General features: G+C 37.5%; 1 protein-coding gene across 2 annotated transcripts; it reads right to left on the reverse strand.

Moving 5' to 3' along the window:
- Nucleotides 1-8,511: 8,511 nt before the first annotated feature.
- Nucleotides 8,512-14,533, reverse strand: LOC131335815 (uncharacterized). Of its 2 annotated transcripts, none has more exons than XM_058371332.1 (8): nucleotides 14,376-14,533; nucleotides 12,990-13,308; nucleotides 12,501-12,698; nucleotides 11,876-12,148; nucleotides 11,209-11,311; nucleotides 10,887-11,005; nucleotides 10,510-10,686; nucleotides 8,512-9,804 (listed from the first exon to the last, which is right to left on the reverse strand). In XM_058371332.1, the coding sequence occupies exons 2-8, from the start codon at nucleotides 13,287-13,289 to the stop codon at nucleotides 8,986-8,988; spliced, it is 1,989 nt and encodes a 662-aa protein (XP_058227315.1). In that variant the 5' UTR covers nucleotides 13,290-13,308; nucleotides 14,376-14,533; the 3' UTR covers nucleotides 8,512-8,985. The 2 variants fall into 2 exon arrangements, with proteins under 2 accessions (XP_058227315.1, XP_058227314.1); XM_058371331.1 differs by having other exon boundaries at nucleotides 14,248-14,525.
- Nucleotides 14,534-19,505: the final 4,972 nt, after the last annotated feature.

A 19,505-nucleotide genomic window follows, 5' to 3' on the forward strand; every position in this document is an offset into this window, starting at 1 on the left:
CGGAAGGATGTTTACAAAGCAGTATTGAATTTAGGAAATTTGATGAAATGGCTCCGAAATACGAAAAGTGGAAATTGGAAAGTTTGTCATTCCAAAGAAAAACTAATGGAAAATCAATGAACTCTACAAACACTGGCTTCCCATATCCAATGATCAAAGCTTCTAAGAGTGGGCAAATTCACTTTCAAACGTAATGCTGGTTAATACATCACACATGTAAAATGAATATCAAATGTTGTTTAAAATAAGTCAGAATGAAGGCTAGGACATCCTTGTCAAAAAATATTTAACAAAGAAAAAAAAGAATAGAGGATATGTAACACAATTGAGCGCCCGTTTCACATAGGTTTTTTGGTGGCTTTTTGGGATTTTTGATTTTTGTTAGTACTCAAATTTTTTTTGCATTTGTTAGTTTCGCGTTAAATTTTTGCGGATTATTAGTTTGTCTTGACTAGAAGAATTGAAAAAGTTAAAAAAATTGACTTTTACCCAAATATTTTGGGAATATCCAAAATAACACCCAAAATTTTGACCTTTTTAGGCTTTATCTTAGATATTTTTGCAGATATTTGGGTAAAAATCGTAATTTTTTACTTTTTCAGTTTCTCTCAACGAAACGAACTAATAATCCACAAAAATTTGACGTTCAACTAATAAATGTGAAAAAAAAATTGAATTAGGACAAAAACCAAAAGGCCAGCGAAAAAGCTATGTGAAACGGGGGCTCAATAAGAGAAAGAAGGATCTTCACCATTGCAATTATTGGCCATTGTTTGCCAGGGGTCTTTTCACGTTTTCTTTTATCGAAAGGTTATGCCAAACCCAACCAAGTGCAGAATATAATAAAAGCATGAAGAATATGGTTTTATGACCAGCAATTTTGAGGGGTCATATTTGGCATATTTTAACTCGTGCCGCGTTGTTCACATCACAGCTAGCGTAAAGCGTAGCGATCAAGTAAACATTTTCTTAATTGGTTTTGACAAATTAACGTTGTCAACACGTAGAAAGAATGGAATTCTATACCCAATTGGCAAAGCGAATAAAGTAAGCAAAATGAATATGGTGGTATCAACTTCGATTGTCAGGAGCTGAATTCAAGATGGTTCTTAAATTCAGCTTTTATTTAGATTCAGATTTTTATCTTCTTTTTATGGGAATTTTATAAAAACCAGAAAGAAATAGAAATTGCGACACAAAATCACGACTAATTTGAAGGTGTCAGGAAGGAAAAGATGCTTGTGAAAGCAACCACTAACACCCGTGCGATAGCTTGGGTGACCTTTACACTTTACTACTTTTGAAAAAGAACAACATTATTGATCCGAATCATAGGACTGTATTTGGAGAGTCCTATAAGTTTCTAGAGCAATCCATGATTCAAAATATATACTAGGACTATACGGTAAACTGTATATATGCATTGGGACCAAATTAATTCCACCTAAATGATTTTGGATTTGTTAAGGTTGCAGAGGCCCGAGAGAAAGAGTGAATCCAAAGCAAAGGTAACCGATGGAGTAAATCAAATTGGGTCATGCTCATCATTACTTTTGGTCACAGGTCCACTCATATCTTAGCACCGAGAAATTTTTCAGTGACGGGTGGGTACGGCTGCCGTGGTGTCCATTCGGTATATCTCTGAACCGTTTAAAAGTGTTTTGGACGATTCGGATTAAAAACAATCTCTTAACGGTAATAGATACTTTCGAACGGTCCGGATGCGCCGAGCGGGCACCACGTGATACTCACCCGGCACTGAAATATTTCTCCTTAGCACGTCAATCCTTATTGATGAATGACAATCACTCACATTCATTTCACTCCTTACTTAGTGTTGAGACACAATCACCTACCTCGAAATACCTTGTCTCCTAACCCAAATATATCCACTCTTATTCCTAGATTTTTTTATTAAAAATGGCAACGGTAATGGTAATTCATACTTTCACACTACGTATTATCTGCATTGACTTTCTTTATCTATCGCCCAATGAGCGATGTTTTTTTTTTTTTTAAATCAAGACTCTACGGGATGGTTAGTAAAACCATTTTTCTTCGTTTCAGACATTTATCATAATGCGTGTGTACGAGAGAGAGGTTGAGAGGGGAACATATAGGAGATTGAAGGCTTAAATATATGTTTGATGAATGTATGTTAGCGGGTGCTGGAGCAAGGGAATTATTGGATGCATGGCCCAGGAGAGGGACGTCCCCCGGCGCTAATGGTTTTGGAACCATGCATTCTATGTGTGGTACTGGTGTTAGAGTTATGGAGTATTGGAGTCTAGTACTGTGGATATAAGAGATTGGCTTGTTCATGGAAGAGTCGTGAATAAGTTTTTTAGCGGAGCTGTACGATCTTAGTCGTTTATTTCGGCATTGGACGGTTTGAATTTTTAAAAAACTATTAGCTGGAAGAATTTAACCTTTTGTGCGAATAGTTTTTTTAAAATTCAGACCGTCCAATACACTTTGGTTGACGCGCATACGATTTGGCTCCATAAACGTTTATTCACGAAAAATTCCGTAATAAAGTTTTTCACGTGGATATGTCAAAATTCGCATGTCCAGACTGATGGATGCATGTCAGGAAGGACCCATGCAGGCAGACTGGACCAGGGTACTGCACTAGTAGTAATTATCGAATAGGACTTTTGTGGAACACTTTTAAACACAACATACATGTTTCTTATCTCGGTCCGGTACGGTCCTCCTTTCTTAATGTGCTTCAACTGATATGTTTCTGGTTCTAAAGAAAAGTACCAAAACTAGCAGGGAACTGGCTCTGTTAAGTTTGAGTTTTGAGAGAGGTTTTTTAGGTAATAAGTAAAACGAGATTGCTAAAAAAAAATCAGAGTAATAATTGAAAAAAAATTTATTCAAAACCGTGTGCAAAGAGAGAGATTGAGTCTTGATCAGACCTAAAGCGAACACAGTCAACACCGGTCTCTATGTAATTTTTTTTAATATATCTCAAGGTGCATTGGGTTATGCACATTTCAACTAATTCTTGGGAGCGCAATTTCACCGCCAATTATCGAGGAATTCACTATAAAATCCGGGACAAAATTCCGTATCAATTAGCTTCAAAAGAGTTGATACTTGATAGCAATCAATGCGAATTGTTCATCTACTCTATCATGGAAATGTGTTCCTTCTACTCAAATGATATGAACTACTTGTATATTTAGTATTAGTCCGCATTTGAGATTCGAGAATCGAAATGAGTTCCTCCTGCTCAAAATTCACAAAACTTTTTTTTTTTAGCCTAATGTATGTATGAATCAACTTTCACACATACACCTTAACTTATTTCGGACTTTGAAGTTGGTGACTTGGCAAACCCTCTCGTGATTTACCACTACTAATTCTCTCTAACTCATCACATGGTTGGTTTGGGAATGACGACCCATTTTTTGACCAAATTGCTGTTAAGCTCCCTCTAAACATATGCCTATCTGAATGGTTTTTGTTTATTTATTTATTTAGGAAACATAAACTTATCATATGTATCAAATACACAATACATCAAAAAGTTATACAACACAAACAAACGATCCCAAAGAAACAACGGCACAACGCAAACCAGAAAAGAAGACAAAGCTGCAACCTAAACAAAACCATATAGTCATATAGACACCCCGACAAAACGCAACAGAAAAAGACAACCATGACCTCAACGCCGAACACACAAACAACAAAACCCGCAAAACAAGGATTAGGAGCTAGTTAAATAGATAAATTAATAAAATGCACGACGTCGAGGGACACGATACGATTGAGTGTCATCTTCAATAATCCTTTCCCGTTTCCGCTTTCTCTGCCTGGGGTACTGTTGAATAGCCTGTTACCAATTAACCACCACTAGCTTTGGTTTTGTCGAATTTCTTGTGATTACGAATGGGGTTATCCGAATCCAATGGCATCTTGGTACACATGGATTGGATCCAAGGGAATGTTCCATCATACTGTCACTGACTCACTACTGACGTATCATGCACTAAAATAAACCCATGAAGTGGTTATGAGTTTATCTTTTACGAGAGAGAGATCAAGAAAAGGTCCATTGCGATGATAGGATAGGATAGGATAGGACCAAAAGATTAAACTCGTCTCTCACAATTTATGAAAACTTAATTTTCTACCATAACTTACTTGAGAAATACTACTTTTTTTACGGCAAAGCCGTGAATATACTTTATGGCGCTCAATTGCGCATGTCCAAAAGTGTTTTGGACGGTCTGAATTTAAAAAAAAAAAACTATTTTCTGGGAGAGTTTTTTTTTTAAATCCGAACCATTGATTGCCGAAACAGACGGCTGAAATTGCGTGGAGCCGTGCGCTGTGAATAAGTTTCTCTCAACTTTTACTTTATACCGATCCAATGTCTTTCCGCCTGCAGCACAATCCTAAAACAAATTGTTCCTTAGGATTCGAAAAATGTCTCTTTTACATACACTACATAGTTATACTACAAGTTACTAGTAGCATCACTCTTTCCTGTAGTAGTTGTGGTAGTAGTACTCTTGTATTCTTTTTTCTTTTTTTCTAACGGTGAGAGGTGTTCAGGTCAACTTACATTCATCTCGATCAATTATTTTTTCGGTCCGATCAAAGACAAGTCATTCTCGCCAGGATTAAAGGATTCACTAGAAACTACTTTCATACGGCCTGATGTGAATAATCGAACCATAATCAAGGGTGTAGAAAACAAACTTACTCCCTCCGTCTCCATTCTTTAGTCCTTTTTGAGGGTCTGTGCCCCTTTTCAATTAATTATATCTTGCAATCTATGATTTTTTTTAGGTGATTTGAAAAACATCGTTTAAAAGAGCTTATTGAAATCTATCAAATAAGATCTATATTGTATATATAAATACTCCGTATTGCTAATTACTAAAAATTATAATTAATTTTTTATCCGATTGAGATAGGACGAGAGGACGAAAGAATGGGAACGGCGGAAGTAGAAACTAGCCGGACTAATAAAGCTTTGTCCTCCTAGTGATGCCTTAACGTCAAACGGTTGATGATCATAAATAAGAGTCAGGCCCAGGCGGCCGGCCACTACATAAATACTCCGTACTACTTGGAAATTGGAATGGTGTTGAAAATATCTGCTAGTAGTAAATTCGATTCTATCACCAACTCTCCTCCTCTTTGGAATGGAGTCGGTACGATTTCTCTCTTCCTTGGTTGGTACATATAGCAACTCTCCACCAAGAAACATAACCCACAATATGAAATAGCTCGATCGGTACTAGCTCACATATTCGATTCTCGTTATAAATTGGCATTTCTATTTTACTTAAGCAATATATTCATTTGTGCTCATCATAAAAACGAAATCGGGTTCTTTAACGTCGAAAGACAAAAACAATTCATTTTCCAGGCGGGTTACTTAAAAATCTAAACAGTTTGTCCTGCATTATTATATATAAGTAAGTATTTCACATGTGTAGTTTTTTTAGGATTGCAAATCGTGCAAAAAATATCGTGGAAACATCATCCGATTTGTTTTTTGACTCTGCAAAATGCCTAAATACATGTGCATTTCGAGTTCAAATCACCATTTTATATAGATTGTCGTCGTAACTATTAAAGAAAAATCTGAAATCAGACAATAGAAAGATATTTTTGGGACCTTTAAGATGAAAATTGATGTGAACGTGACGACAATTGATATGAATTTGAACCAATCATACGGGAAGAAAAATCTGCAGGGCATTGATTAATTAATGTACTCAACAGAATTGAAAAATGTAGTGGTAATAATATAGTCAAGACGTGTCCAAATAATTGATGGTATGGTCGTCGCCAGTTACTTGATGAATGGGGAAACACCACCATATGTGTCATTGTATGCAGCAAAGCATGGTCCGATCTCCTCTGTACCGAAAACCCCTGTACCGATGGGTTTTTCGGCTGTTGGATTGTGTATTATTTTTTTTTTTATGTTTTAAATTCAACTGCTGGAGAGGTTTTCGGCATAGAGGATCCTGTCTGCCAAGCATGCCTCTCACAAGATATCCGAGCCAGTTTGCACACAAATCGACTATGAAATGTCACTTTCTTTACATTTTCCTAGTCTGTTCCTTACATAATGTGTGTGCATGAGCGTGAACGCAAGGGGCGTGCCATCGACTTTAGAAAATATCTCAAACTTCTAAAATCTGCAATATCGATGGTGACTGTGAAGAGCCCGGAAGTAAATCGAGAATTCAGAGCGGGGGCGAAGAGTCTTACAATAGAATTATAACTCCGTCCAGACAGAAGAAATTTATGAACTTTCGCTTCGTTTCTTTTTCTAGTTCGCCCCTCTATAAATCCGAGAACTACACATACCTAGAGCCCTGGCTTTCTGAATTACCACTTTCACGTCTTATATACGTTTCTTAAAGAAAAGAAGGCTTCTCTTCTGCCGTTTGGAGAAGAATTGCACCCCGTGCGGTTTGGCTTGTTCCGACTCCATTTCGCTTTCATTTTAATGATCGATTTCGTTACATGTAAAGCTTGCTGAGTGCAATAGTCACATAAAAATTCAAGTCAATTGGAACCTGAATAATATCTAATTGGAACACATTTATTTGGAAACAAAATGAGTTGGACACACTAGATTACAACTTGAAGAGCCCATCTTTTTCAAGAAAAGTGTGCTGCAATTAGATACTACTATTCGATTTCCGATTGACTTGAATTTTTATGTGACTATTGTACTCAAAGAGCTCTACGATGTTAACGAAATCAATCATCGTAATGAGCAAAAAATGGAGTCGGAACAAGCCAAACCGCACGCGGTGCAGTTCTACCCCAAACGCCAGAAAAGTTGTTTTCTTCCTAAAAAAGTTCCCTTACGTTATTCGAACCTAGAAAACAAATAGATTCATGAATGACCCTTGTAAAACTCCATACATAAATAACACTAATGACTCATGAACTTGACAAATGACTTCCGAGCCACATTAATGTACCAAATCATGTTATATGAACCATGTGTTTATCTATTCAATTAAACTAACACAAACAATTTTGCCTTTTCAAAAAAAAAAAAACACAAACACCAACAATTTTCCAAGGTTCTTGCACTGAGTATGACCGCTGCCATAAGGATATCAAACATGCATGGTTTAGTACTCTTTATTTTATTGCAAATAATTTTAAGTGGTAGATCATAAGATTCCCAAATTTGATTTTTGGCTTGTCTTGTTATCAATTAGCCATTATTAATAGGACCCACTAAGATTAGAAGGGAAAAATACTGGAGTAGAATATTAAGTAGGTACCGGGTACGCAACATTGGTTGCAATAGTGGAAGGAATTGAGTAGTAATAGTAGTAGTAGTATATATTAATCCATGTCACAGTCAATGCCCCAAATCAAGTTTACAATGTGATTTTCCTAGAAGAGACAATCAAGGTACAATAACGTATCAACTACAGCAAGTGGGATTGTGACACTTCTCCAGTTTTTTTTCCAGACAGTCGGGGCGTCCGGGCCAGCTTACGCGCACCTCAATTAATACTTCTCCGGTCCGGTCAAAGACAGGCCATTTACGCTGGAACTAGCTAGGGAATTCACAAGAAATTACTGTCTTGGGGCCTGACCACTAAAATCGAACCCTAACTAATTGTGTGAGGAACAAACTCACCAACCAACTGGACTAACGCTACGCTACTTCTCTATAGTCTATACCCATGTGGGATGTAGGAGCTTCTTCCTCAAGGCACAGCTCACGATGGTATTTTATGGACCAAATCCAATATGGGCCTTTATAGAATTATTGTGCTCTACTCTGCTCTGTAGAAGGTATTACTGTACTACTTCAAGTTCATACCCTCCAAGACTATATTGGACGAAAAGATGACCGGGCCTACCTTATTTTCTAATTACCAGAAGCCACAGGTATGGAGGTTATATCGTGTCTTTTAAAATCGATATCCGCAAGTCTATTTTCTAGAGCGATCACAGGAAGCGGCAATGCGGCATTGTATGCCCAACAATTGTTCAACTGGGATAACTAACCCATGACCTCCAACTTTTGGTATCAATTGCTGGATTGAGTTCCAACATCTCGCCTAAAACCGATTGGTATAATAGAGAACTTCACTTGGGTTTTTTCTAACATTGGACACCACATCCAGTATTATCGAGAGCTTCACTTGCATTTTTCAGCTTCACCGATTGGTATAATAGAGAGCTTCACTTGAGTTTTTTCTAACATTGGACACCACACCCAGTATTATAGAGATCTTCACTTGCATTTTTCAGCTTCAATTGAGTCTTTCCTGACATTGGACACCACACCCGCAGGTTTTGGAGACAAGACACCGAGAGTGGCATCGTGTTCCCAACAGTAATGAGTTGGTCAAAGGCGTTGCAGCACGAGTTGAATGAATCCGTTCTCAGCAAATCACAAGGATAAATTGGTCAAGGCTGTTTCAGCATCTAAGATTCACTAAGTGACTTGTGAAAAGAAAAGAAAAGTAAAGTTCGATGAATATCTTTGCCTAAAACAAGAAACACTTCTCCTTTTCTATTTCCCTTCATAAATGCAAGATCCAAACACAGTCTGAAGAGTTCAGAAAATTGGTCATTTGCATCCGAAGCAAATCAGCCAGGCTGCTGGAAAACCTTATTTCTAAACTGAAGCGCACATGTAATTGACTACCCTATAACTTAATAAGACATTACAAAGTCAGCTAAGTAATTAATAATAAGAAATGGGGCATATAGATACTTGATTGAAATACAAAGGAGCTATGGTTTCTAACCCAACACTAATTTACAGGGATTTCCGGAATCATGTGGAAGTGGCAGCAGCACACATCTTCTTTCAGCAGCTCCAACCAAAGCATCTAACTCTTTAGGGTTCCACCACCTTGCTTTCTCATTGCAACAATGGAAATGAAAGGATTACTGCTTCAAAAACATGGAGTTGGAACAAGAGTCTGACTAAATCTGTATCTTATTGCCGAATGATCCCTACAAAACTGTCTCAGAAGCTGCTTCTTCCTCAAGTGCAGTAATCAGTTTTTCTATTTGTCTTCTATAAACTGGCATGAAATGGTCAGCTATCATGGTCTGTGAAAGCCTCAGTTTGCTATACAATGACCTAGGGGTGAGGAATATCCCCACCTTAGTCTCTGCTGGCGGCTGGCTTCCGTCGTCTGTCTCACCAGAACTAGTGCTATCACCACTGTCACTCCCCTTCATTTCCGGCATAAATGTAATAATATGCAGAATCTTTCCGGGAGGCAAAAATCTGTGCACTTCCTTCATTTCTGGCACAGAGCTTTGGGGATTGCTCTCAGCTACCTCAGCAATGGCTGCTTCTTCTTCTTCCCTTATTTCCTTTGCCTTGTCAGCTTCCTCACCTTCCGTCCGGTTGTAAAGCTCGTTTTCAATTTGCTGCCACAACTCAACTTCAGTCATCCGGTCTTCATTTGTATCATGTTCCATGATATCTTCACCTTCGTCAAGATCAAGACCCATCTCAGCGTGTTGACCCACCTCACCAGAACAGGAACACTGTATTTCTGAATCCCATAGGATTGCTTCAGATGATAAAACAGATGGTTCTGTGGCTTCTACCATAGTTGTACTCTCATGAGAGCCCAAAAGAAAAGGCTCAGAAGTTTCTGTTCTAGGGGAATATTCTAAAGTACCCCCCTCTTCTTTAGAGCATGAATGAGAAGTAGCTGCAGCACGACGGCGGGGCCCTATGCATGACCATGAGGATAACTGCATCGAAGGACGCGACCATGCTGCCTGAGCCATGCTTTGTGCTCTTTTCATCACAACCTATAGCAGACAAAACAGGATACAGTCACTGGGTTTTTTGAACGGAAATGCTAGAAACAGCTCATTGGGCTCTTGTTTATGTCCAAAAAAGAAGAAGTGCAGGGTCCATGTAAAAAGTGTGTAAATAGAAGTATGTAAAAGTGCATTGCTGCCAATAGCAGGACTCTTGTTCCTATTCCCAGTCATCTGGACCAAGCCACTTAAATGAGCCCCTAGGGCCTAGGCAACATATAATTGCAAACTAAGAACGAAACCCCCGAGGTCGTAAGACAGTTCCTAGAGTTTGAAACTAATTCAACAAATAATCATTCTACTCCTTTTCACTGCTTACAAAGAGGTCACAAAGATTACACAACACCAATGCTGATAACAGAATAGGACGACTAATATTTCACAAAAAGAAGGAAATGAGGAGGATTTATTTTCCTTTCTTTCTTCTTGTTCTTTGTTTTTTTTCTCCCTATTTCTCAGTTTCCCCCACATGAAAAAAAATCAAACCTATTTCCAGACAAAGAAGATGAAAAACCAAAACTATAGAGGCTAGGAAAGCTCAGAGGGTGGGAATGAAAGCATTTGACACAGAAGCTGCTTTCCGTCCCGAGGAGCAGAATGTACAGTTAAAAGTTTTCTATCAGCTGCTTAATATGATAGTTTGCCAGATAAGTAGAAGGGCAATTAATGTATATAGCGGAAAAGGAAAGGTACCTGTGTACCATTGGAAACAGGACGCAGAATTGCACCCGCCCCAACAACTTTTGCTCTAGCGCTAGCAATTGATGGAAGCCGAGACCCCAAAGCCGACGCAGATCGATAGACGGTACTAAGGATCCTTGTACGTTCAATCTGATTCCTCAGGTCATTCAGCCAAGCAGACGCAGTCACCTTCAGGAAGAAAGATAAACTTAAATACAAAACACAGTTTCATAATTAATGAAACATGGATGATAGAACAATATGTCAGCCAACATCAAAAGACCTACTACCAAAATTTCATGAAGCACCTCCTATAATACCCATCACACAAGGGTAGGAGAAGGCAGAATGTCAGACTAGGAACAAACATAAAATGGTGAAAACAGTACCTCAGCACGTAAGTCATCTACTGAAGCAGCTGAGAATGTAGGCACCAAATCAGCTCCATTTATAACTGAAGTAATAAAGTCATTGCCTGATTCCGCCAACTCCCATGTCATGCATGCGGCTGCACCAGATATCCAGACAGCACTGAATATACTAATGGGAAGAAAACAATCCTTTATTTTAAAATGTCTACAGACACTGAATACAGAGTACCCTAAAGAACAACTATTAAAATGAGAATAGGCCAAATAACAAAGATGGTGAGCAGCAGCGCATCAAAAGTGATGAAATGTGTCCAAGACATAATGCAGAACAACTACAAACCAGCTGCAAATGTCACACAGGTAGCTGTTGACATTTCCTTCCTCTCACGTAGTACATATGTTAAAAGTGCTGCAGTGCCTCCGCCCAAGGAGTGCCCCACAATCTGTACGAAACCAAGAAAAGAAATTGTTCCATTACTTCAATATTTTGTTCCCCATTTCCCAGAGATAGCAAGTACCACCCGATAAAGAAACCATAAAAGCCACACAAAAAAACACAATCATATGAAGCCCGTTTTTATTGCTCTTCTACTTTGTACATGGATGTTTTATCAAAGATACTTTATAGCAGTCGTAAGTAATCAATCTCAGACAATCCTATTTGAGAATAAGCAGAAACAAAATGCCACAATAATAACTAAACCAACAACGTTCATGGATTTCGGAAGCACTCAAATCCTGTAGAACCATTACAAAATATTAAGTAACCTGGAAATCCTAGAGCACAAGAACTGCACAAAGTAAAAGAACCAATTTCTCTCCCTTTTGGGAACAAAAAACATTGTAGAACATGTTTTCCCTTTCCCACGAAAGACCAACAGTAAACGAGGAAACAGTTTCAAAAGCAACTATTAATATTTTAACTTCAAGTCATTTTGCACATAAGAATCTACAGACATATCGCAGAAGACAAGGCCTTGAACAAAATGTTTACTCGATCCCAGTACCTTAATTTTATAATCAGGATGTTCCTCGAATGCTTTAGTAAGACAAGGAGTTGCAAGCTTTGCTATCCAGCGAGCAGCTGCAACCATTCCACAATGTGCATAACCTAAAACCAAATTACTAACTCCCCCCTCATGCACAACAGAGTGATGGAAAGGCACCACCGCTCCAGTTGCAGCAGTTAGAGTATCCTTGATACTATGAGTTCCACGAATTAGTAAGAGGAAAGTTTTTGTGTTGTGGTCAGCTAGTATTGTAAAAGCCGGCTTCAAAATCTGCATAACATAAACAATAAAATACATTAACAGAAAAGCACTAACATAATGTACACTTTGCTCCCTATAATGATTACACTAATACCATATCTGCAGAATTTCCAGGCAGTGAATTTCTGAGAGCCATATTATAACCTAAAATTTCCTACAGTATAGTGCCAGTGATTTTAAAGATCCATTGCAGAATTTGTGATCTCCCTCCCTTTATCACACGCACGCATGCACAACCTCCAGCCACAACCATTCCCCAACCCATCTTCACACCCACCCCCAGGCAAAAAGAAATTGGACAAAGAAGAAATTACAAAAATACAGATAACTATGTAACTGTAAATGACGAAGATTGACTTACTCCAGCTTTAGGTTCCTGAAGAAGAACATTTTCCTTCGAATAACCAGTCTCCTCTAAAAATAATGGGAATGGTTTCTTCGAGAAGTGCCAGCAAAGAGTCAACAAATTTAAGAGATGTCTAAGCTCAGCAGTTATTTCAGGCCCTTTAAGCTGTAAACTTTCTTCCCCAGCAAATATATTTGCGACGTGCAAGTTTCCCTGCAAGGCAATCCCACGTATATCATAGTAGCTTAGACAAACACAGTAAAAGTTTAAAGATGTCCCAGGCATTTAACAAATCAAAGTCATCATCGTGCTTTGGTAGAAGGAATTTAATATTTAAATCCAATAGCTTTTCCAATAGGAAACGAATTTTCAGAACTGTGTTTGCTTCTGTTTCATCCCATTAACCAAGCAAATCATTACCAGGAAACACAATTACCAGTGACACCGTAGAAAAAAATTCCAAACCAGCATAGTCAAGGGAAACAACAGACAAGACATGCTTACCTGCCTCTTTAAAAGGAAGTTGATCCCAAATGCCAAATCCCCAATTGGCCACTTCCCTAGAGTTTCAGAATAGGTAAACCTAAGAGTCTCCGACAACGTTGAGATAGTCTCCAACCATGTTGCAGGGGCTTGAATAAGTCTATGAGAAACTCGATCAATTCCTAAAGGAACCTGATTGTGTACATCAGTAACATTTTCGTCGTCATCTTCTATATGCCTGGTTGATTGCAATTTCCGGTTTAGTGTATAGTATAAAAGAGCTGCTGCACCAGCTGCAGTGGCCATAGTTGCGGTTGCCATTAGTTTGCGATCCTTAAATCTGAACATAGACAAAGAAAAATACGAATGTCAGCTCAAAGTAGATTCAATACTCACTCGACTAAACTAACTTTTGTATCCATCATGATAAAGCTATCAAATGCAATGTCATGATCATATATGACTCATCAAATCTTAATTAGACCTATATGTCAAATCACTTGATTTTATGCATGTATATGTATACATGTATTTATATACAAACACACACACACCAATCCAGCCAGAGCCTCGGTTAACTTTCAAACCAATGGAAACCACAAATCCTAAACTTCTGTGGGTTTTCATAAAGCATGGGACTTAGAACATACAACAAATTACTTCGATCATTCAACTAAAACTTCCAATTAGGAAACAAAAAGACATTATGGTCCGATTAGAAACACCAAGCAAACTAATAAACAAAGTACATTTCAGATACCAAACCGAAATTACATATAAAAATACAAATTTTCTTTCGCTTCCCAACTTCTCTTTAGCATAAGGATAGAAATTCAACTTGGAGAATCATAATCTACCATTCAATTTTCCGAACACAATCGAAAGCAGAATAAAGAGTGAGAATTGAACAGAATCAAACTACAAAAAAGGATGATGCTAATAACCTGAGTCTGATTGAAGTATCGATTGGAAACAAACCCAAAAAGTTCCAAACTTGAGAGACATTCCAAATAGGAAATAAAATGAAACTATTGTGCAATTAGAGCAGTAACCTCATTTTGGTTGTCCAGAACACCAAGCAAACTAAAAAACCCAAAAATAAATAAAAATATAAGAATCCAAACTTTCGTTCGCTTCCCAACTTCCAGCACAAAAAAGATTGAAATTGAACTCGGAGTATTTTAACATAATAGTATTCAATTCCAGAACGCAACCTAAAGCAGATTAATGAGACAGGATTGAACAGAACCAAACTACCAAAAATGATAAGAACAATAACCTGAGCATGATCAGGATATTGAGAAGAAGCAAAACCCTAAAAGGCCGAAGCTTGGGAGACATTCCACGCGGATTAGATCGGAGAAACAACGAGGAGAGAGAAGTTGATTAAGTTAAGCGATTCCTTACCCGAAAAACTCGATTTTTTTCCACGCGGATATCTTCGAGTTTACGGCATCCGAATCTCAACTGAACGAAGTAATAGGCTAATTCTGGTGTTTCTGATTCCAACTGTGATGTGGACGATCTAATCTCACTTTCATTTTTGAACCTTCCCAACTCCGAGTTATGTATATAGTTTTGTGTATTGACAGGGACACGTGTCGACCGTACGCAATAAGCCCATGCGAAACCGACCGACCTAGTCCGGTTGGGATTGGTTGACCAGCCCACCTAGCGCCCATTCCCTTAACCACAATATAAAGACGGGAATTTCATTTCCCACATGACACAAAGTCGACTCAAAGTTAGCGGATTATGATAAGTTATTTTCTGACATGAAATACGAATATAATACGATACAATAACACCGAAAGCTAAACAAGTCTGTCGTACTCCCCTTCTAAATGTGAGCCCTTACCTCCCCTCGAAGATAAAGCCGGAGACGACCCACAGGCCAAGACGAGATGCAGACCGACCCCTGATCCCCCTCTTTAAAAACTCAATACTCTTGAATGTTTGATGATTGGACTAAACGTCTTTGGACATATGGAATTTGTCGTACCAAGTGTAATAATTTGTGGGGGGCGGCAAGTTAGGATTGAGGAAATTTCTGACATGAACGCGACACGACACAATGCTCAGCCCTGCCACAGCATAATGACAAGAGTCTAAGCTTAAAGCTTCATTCACTTGTCAATAAATTGGGTGCAGAAAACTGTTGTCGAGAAAGTTTTAATGAAGTGAAGTAAAATAAAAGGAAAAGTGTTTTCCCTATACATGTTCATTTGATAAAAGAAATATACTGGGAAGTTAAAACCAATGGTCTACTTGTATATAGAATTAGTACAGAGCGAAAAACCCTGCAAAATCTTGTGTTTTGCTGGATAAGTTATGAGAGAAACTAATCCTAGTGAGAAAGTTACATATGGTTTCATAACTTTCTTGCTAACTGAACTCCAAAATATATAGTAGAAAAGTTATACATTCCCGTACTTTTCATGTCTTTCCTTGAACAAGGCCTAAATGTGTAGACATTTTACATGATTAAAGTAGTGATTTATAGAATTAGTATTGGATATTAGCTCAATTGCTGTTGGAGTCATGAAGATCAGTTAAAGCTAGCCCTACATTGTTGACCTAGAGATTTGCATAAGATTGGATGGATATTTATGAATTCATGAGCAGATCACGATTAAAGTCTCATTCCTTGACTTCTTCATTCTCCAGTTATTGCAAACGTGGTTGATTTGTACAACTCTTCTCTTTTTGTAAATAACTAATTTCATATGGTTCGCAGTTTGTACCCGAAATGTAAGTCAAGAGAATTTAGGCAAGTTTGGTTAGTTATAATGGGAACAATGAGTGGAACCCTTTGTATAATTCTTCTTTTGCCTACGTTCGCGAATGACCCATAGTCGCTCGGATCATAGGTGCGGTGGGCTTGGCTCTTCTACCATTGGTTTCATACGGTTTGTTTCAAGACTTGAAGACTTATGTTATTGCAAGAGACAATACATCTTTCTTTTGCTAAAAAAGAATACCAACCTTCCCAAACCATAAACCATTGTGTCGAGGCTGGCATGCGTGAGAGGCATATGCATTTGTTTGGCAAAGTTCTTTGTGGCATCAAACAATAAATAATGGCCTGTCCCAGCATAAACCCTGACCAGGTGGAACCTAAGAACCAACATTGCAAGGGTCTATTTCAACTCTAACTTTAGGGGCCCTATTTGCTTAAACCCCTCTCTCTCTCTCTCTCTCTCTCTCTCTGGATGTTTGCGCGCTTGCACACACCTCGACTAATTTTGAAGCCATAAAGTTAAAAATCGAACAAACCCTCCAATGGCCTCAAGATTTAGAATGTCTGACATCCGTAAAATTCAAATATGTGAGTTCATGAATAAAAAAATGCTTATTTTATTTAGCTCACTTTGCCAAATCTGTTAAGTTAAACCTCAAATCTCTTTCAGCAATACTTTTAGATCAATTCTTCCACACTGTAAAATTCCCAATATTTGCCACCATCTACAAACTATATGCCTGATATGAAAGAAGGCACTACTATTGCGAGTTAAACGCAATAATATCTCATAGTTTAGGAACGACAGTATGTGAACCCCGCATAATGCTCACTACAAAAGTTATGTAAGTATTATACGCCTAAGTCCCAAATTGCTGGACTCCAACGAAAAAAATATGTAATTTTGAGATCAAAAAATAAAATACTTTCACGCATTATTTTTTAAATTCTTTGTACCATATTAAAGAGCTCTTGAAGTATTTTAATTCGGTATAAAGAAACTTAAAAAATGATGCTTGGAAGTACTTTATTTCTCGAACCGAAAATTGCACGACTTTTCGTTGGAGGCGGGCTAATTTGGGACGGTGTCGTAGGAATCTGAATGGTGGTTTGTATGATTACTTGGGCCCGACCGAAACAAAAGAGACTAGTTCATTGGCCCAATTTTGGAGGCTAGAGTAACAACCTCAATGGTGGCCTGTCATTCTTTTGAACCAACAGTTTTCCACTTGTACTAGATTGGTTATTGAGAGCAGACCAATTTACCAACCAACCCAACCCAAGTTATCGAAGGGCCTTCACGTGCCCACGTACCATCGCGGCCCCAGACCTTCTGAAAACTCCATCGATCGCCATTTGCAAACAGAAAAAAATCCAAAGGAGGTTCATGGACAAGGGTAAAGATGTCCAAATAAGGTTTATTTTGGAATGTACCAATTGTGTCCGAACCGAGACAGGTTTGCCGGAGGCTATTCATATTGGCATAAGCAAACTAAGAGCCCGTTTCAGAATACTTTCTTAAAAAATAAGTGCTTATTTCACATTTTCAAATTAAAAACTAATGTAAATGAAAAATAATTTTTCAATTTTTTTTACGCCATATTAAAGATCTCATTGAGATCTTTCAAATAAGATCCATATTGCATATTTTTATATTTCAATAAGCCCATCATTTTTGAACTTGAAATTGTCTTCTTAAAAAATAAGTACTTATTTCGTGTTTCGGAAACGGAGCCTAAATGGTCTTCCCTTAGCACTTGTAGTTATGGGGTCAATCTTTTAGGAATCGGGCTACATAGTTATGGTTCATTTCCATTAACCTCCAAGTGAATTCAATAAAGTCTTTGACGAATCTAAACAAAATAAAAGGTATATAAAAAAAAATTCGTGTAAGTCGGTGAGAACCATTTGAATCAAGTATTGGAGTGATTCACATATAGTTCTCAAAAAGACCAAACACATTTGGTTTTATATTTAAAGAGATATACTACTGTAATTAGTTTTCTAACGAAGTGTGTCTGCCATGTGCCACCCATCTCACATGCTACCTGCAAAATTTACATGATAAATTTAATGCTTTTTTTATCAGACATGGTATCGGATTCAACTATAAAGATAGAGAATCAATGTATGATAGTAGAACAATTTACGGCCAATTTATACAACCATTGAATATGTACAAAGTACGGAATAGATATTGATCCAATGAAATAACATATTCTACATAAGTACTGGGAAACTATTAAGTATGGACTTGTAGACTGGTAGGGCACCAAATGCACTGTGGACTTGTAGTGTGCCTTAGTTGGGTCATTGGAGATGTCATTATCGTTGTTGTACAAACAACTCAACTTATGTAGTTTGCTAAGCACTTCATTCGTGTTGAAAATGAAGTTGAGATCACACATTTAAACCATGTGATCGAGATAAATTTGTTTCACACTTCACTTTTGATTAATTCTAGCCACAACTTTATAGTACGTATGTGTTGTCTATCGTGTGGCTGCGATATCTAATCAACCTTGATCAACCCTTTCACACAATAAACATTTCCCTATGGTGCGGTGCGGCTGCAATATCTAATCAACCTTTTCACACAATAAATATTTCCCTATGGAGCGGTGCAGAACTCGACAGCATCCCGGCTCCCCTTTTTACACGGTTGTAAAGCACTTGACAAAATGTCTCAAGTGAATGATTCTGACCTGTGATGATGATATATTGGGGGGCCCAAACTAAATTGCACTCTAATCACCTAACGCATTAGTGCATTATAGAGCCCGAAGTCCCTTTTATTCTGGCCCTGTTTTCTTAAACTTAACTTAAAGGCAAAATGACGACCCAAAACGTGTTTTGGTAATAAATATCCGTTAAGGATAAACTAAGAACATTTGTTATTGTTAAAAATGTTCTTGGCGGGTATTAATTATCAAAACACGTCATTGGCCATTATTTTCCATAACTTGTTTAAATTTGTGAGTTTTGTCTTTATTTGAATTTGTCTCTCTCTTTTTTTTCTTTCTAAAAAATGGTTATTTCTCAAAATGGTTGGGTAAAAGTTTAAAAAAAATGTATTTTTTTTATTCCTCTCATCAAGACAAATCAATAACCCACAAAAGTTTGGTGTAAAACTAACAAATGTGAAAAAAATTCAAATAAAGACAAAACTCCCAGATTGTGTATCTGTTTGGTTAGTGAGATAAATGGTAAAAAATGCAAGAAAAATAATATATATATATATATATATATATATATATATTTGTGTTCACTTAGCAATAATATCTTAGATAGTGGTAGAAAGTAAACTTTTATGTACAACACTCTAAAGCATGAGAGCTTGCTTTACTTTTTTCACAAAATGTAAAGAGAAATTTTATTCTCTCGAAAAAATCAACAACAATTACTCTACCTTCCTTCTTTATCCTATTCCCTCCACTTTTTCTCTTTTAATTTCAGCAATTTTATTCCCTCCAAACAATAATATCTTATTTTGTGTACTATTTTTTTGCAAAACTTTTATTCTAATCAAACAAATGTGAGAAAAAAATAATTTTTCTTTTTCTTTTTCTTTTCTTTCACCTCACTTTCCATTTTATTTTTCTTGCTCATCAAACAGACCAAGAGAACGGGGCCTAAAATTAATGCTCTGCAAAAATTATTTTACTAACCAATCATTCTACCATCACACTTATTCACACACCCAATCACACATTTACACTCATAATAAAGGTGAAATCCGCACACATTACACTCTCAATGTGTAGGCTCCACCTTGTTTTTTGAGTGTTGATTCCAGC

The sequence above is a fragment of the Rhododendron vialii genome, chromosome 8a (assembly GCF_030253575.1).
Source record: "Rhododendron vialii isolate Sample 1 chromosome 8a, ASM3025357v1".
Lineage (NCBI taxonomy): Eukaryota > Viridiplantae > Streptophyta > Magnoliopsida > Ericales > Ericaceae > Rhododendron > Rhododendron vialii.

Bases quoted from the DNA above. Each gene is read 5' to 3' on its own strand.
- LOC131335815 (XM_058371331.1), bottom strand. From the start codon at position 14,309: ATGTCTCCCAAGCTTCGGCCTTTTAGGGTTTTGCTTCTTCTCAATATC. The intron at 12,699-12,989 runs GTAAGCATGTCT...ATTGCCTTGCAG, and splicing joins ACTTCCTTTTAAAGAGGCAG to GGAAACTTGCACGTCGCAAA. The intron at 9,805-10,509 runs GTACCTTTCCTT...TGTCTGCTATAG, and splicing joins CTGTTTCCAATGGTACACAG to GTTGTGATGAAAAGAGCACA.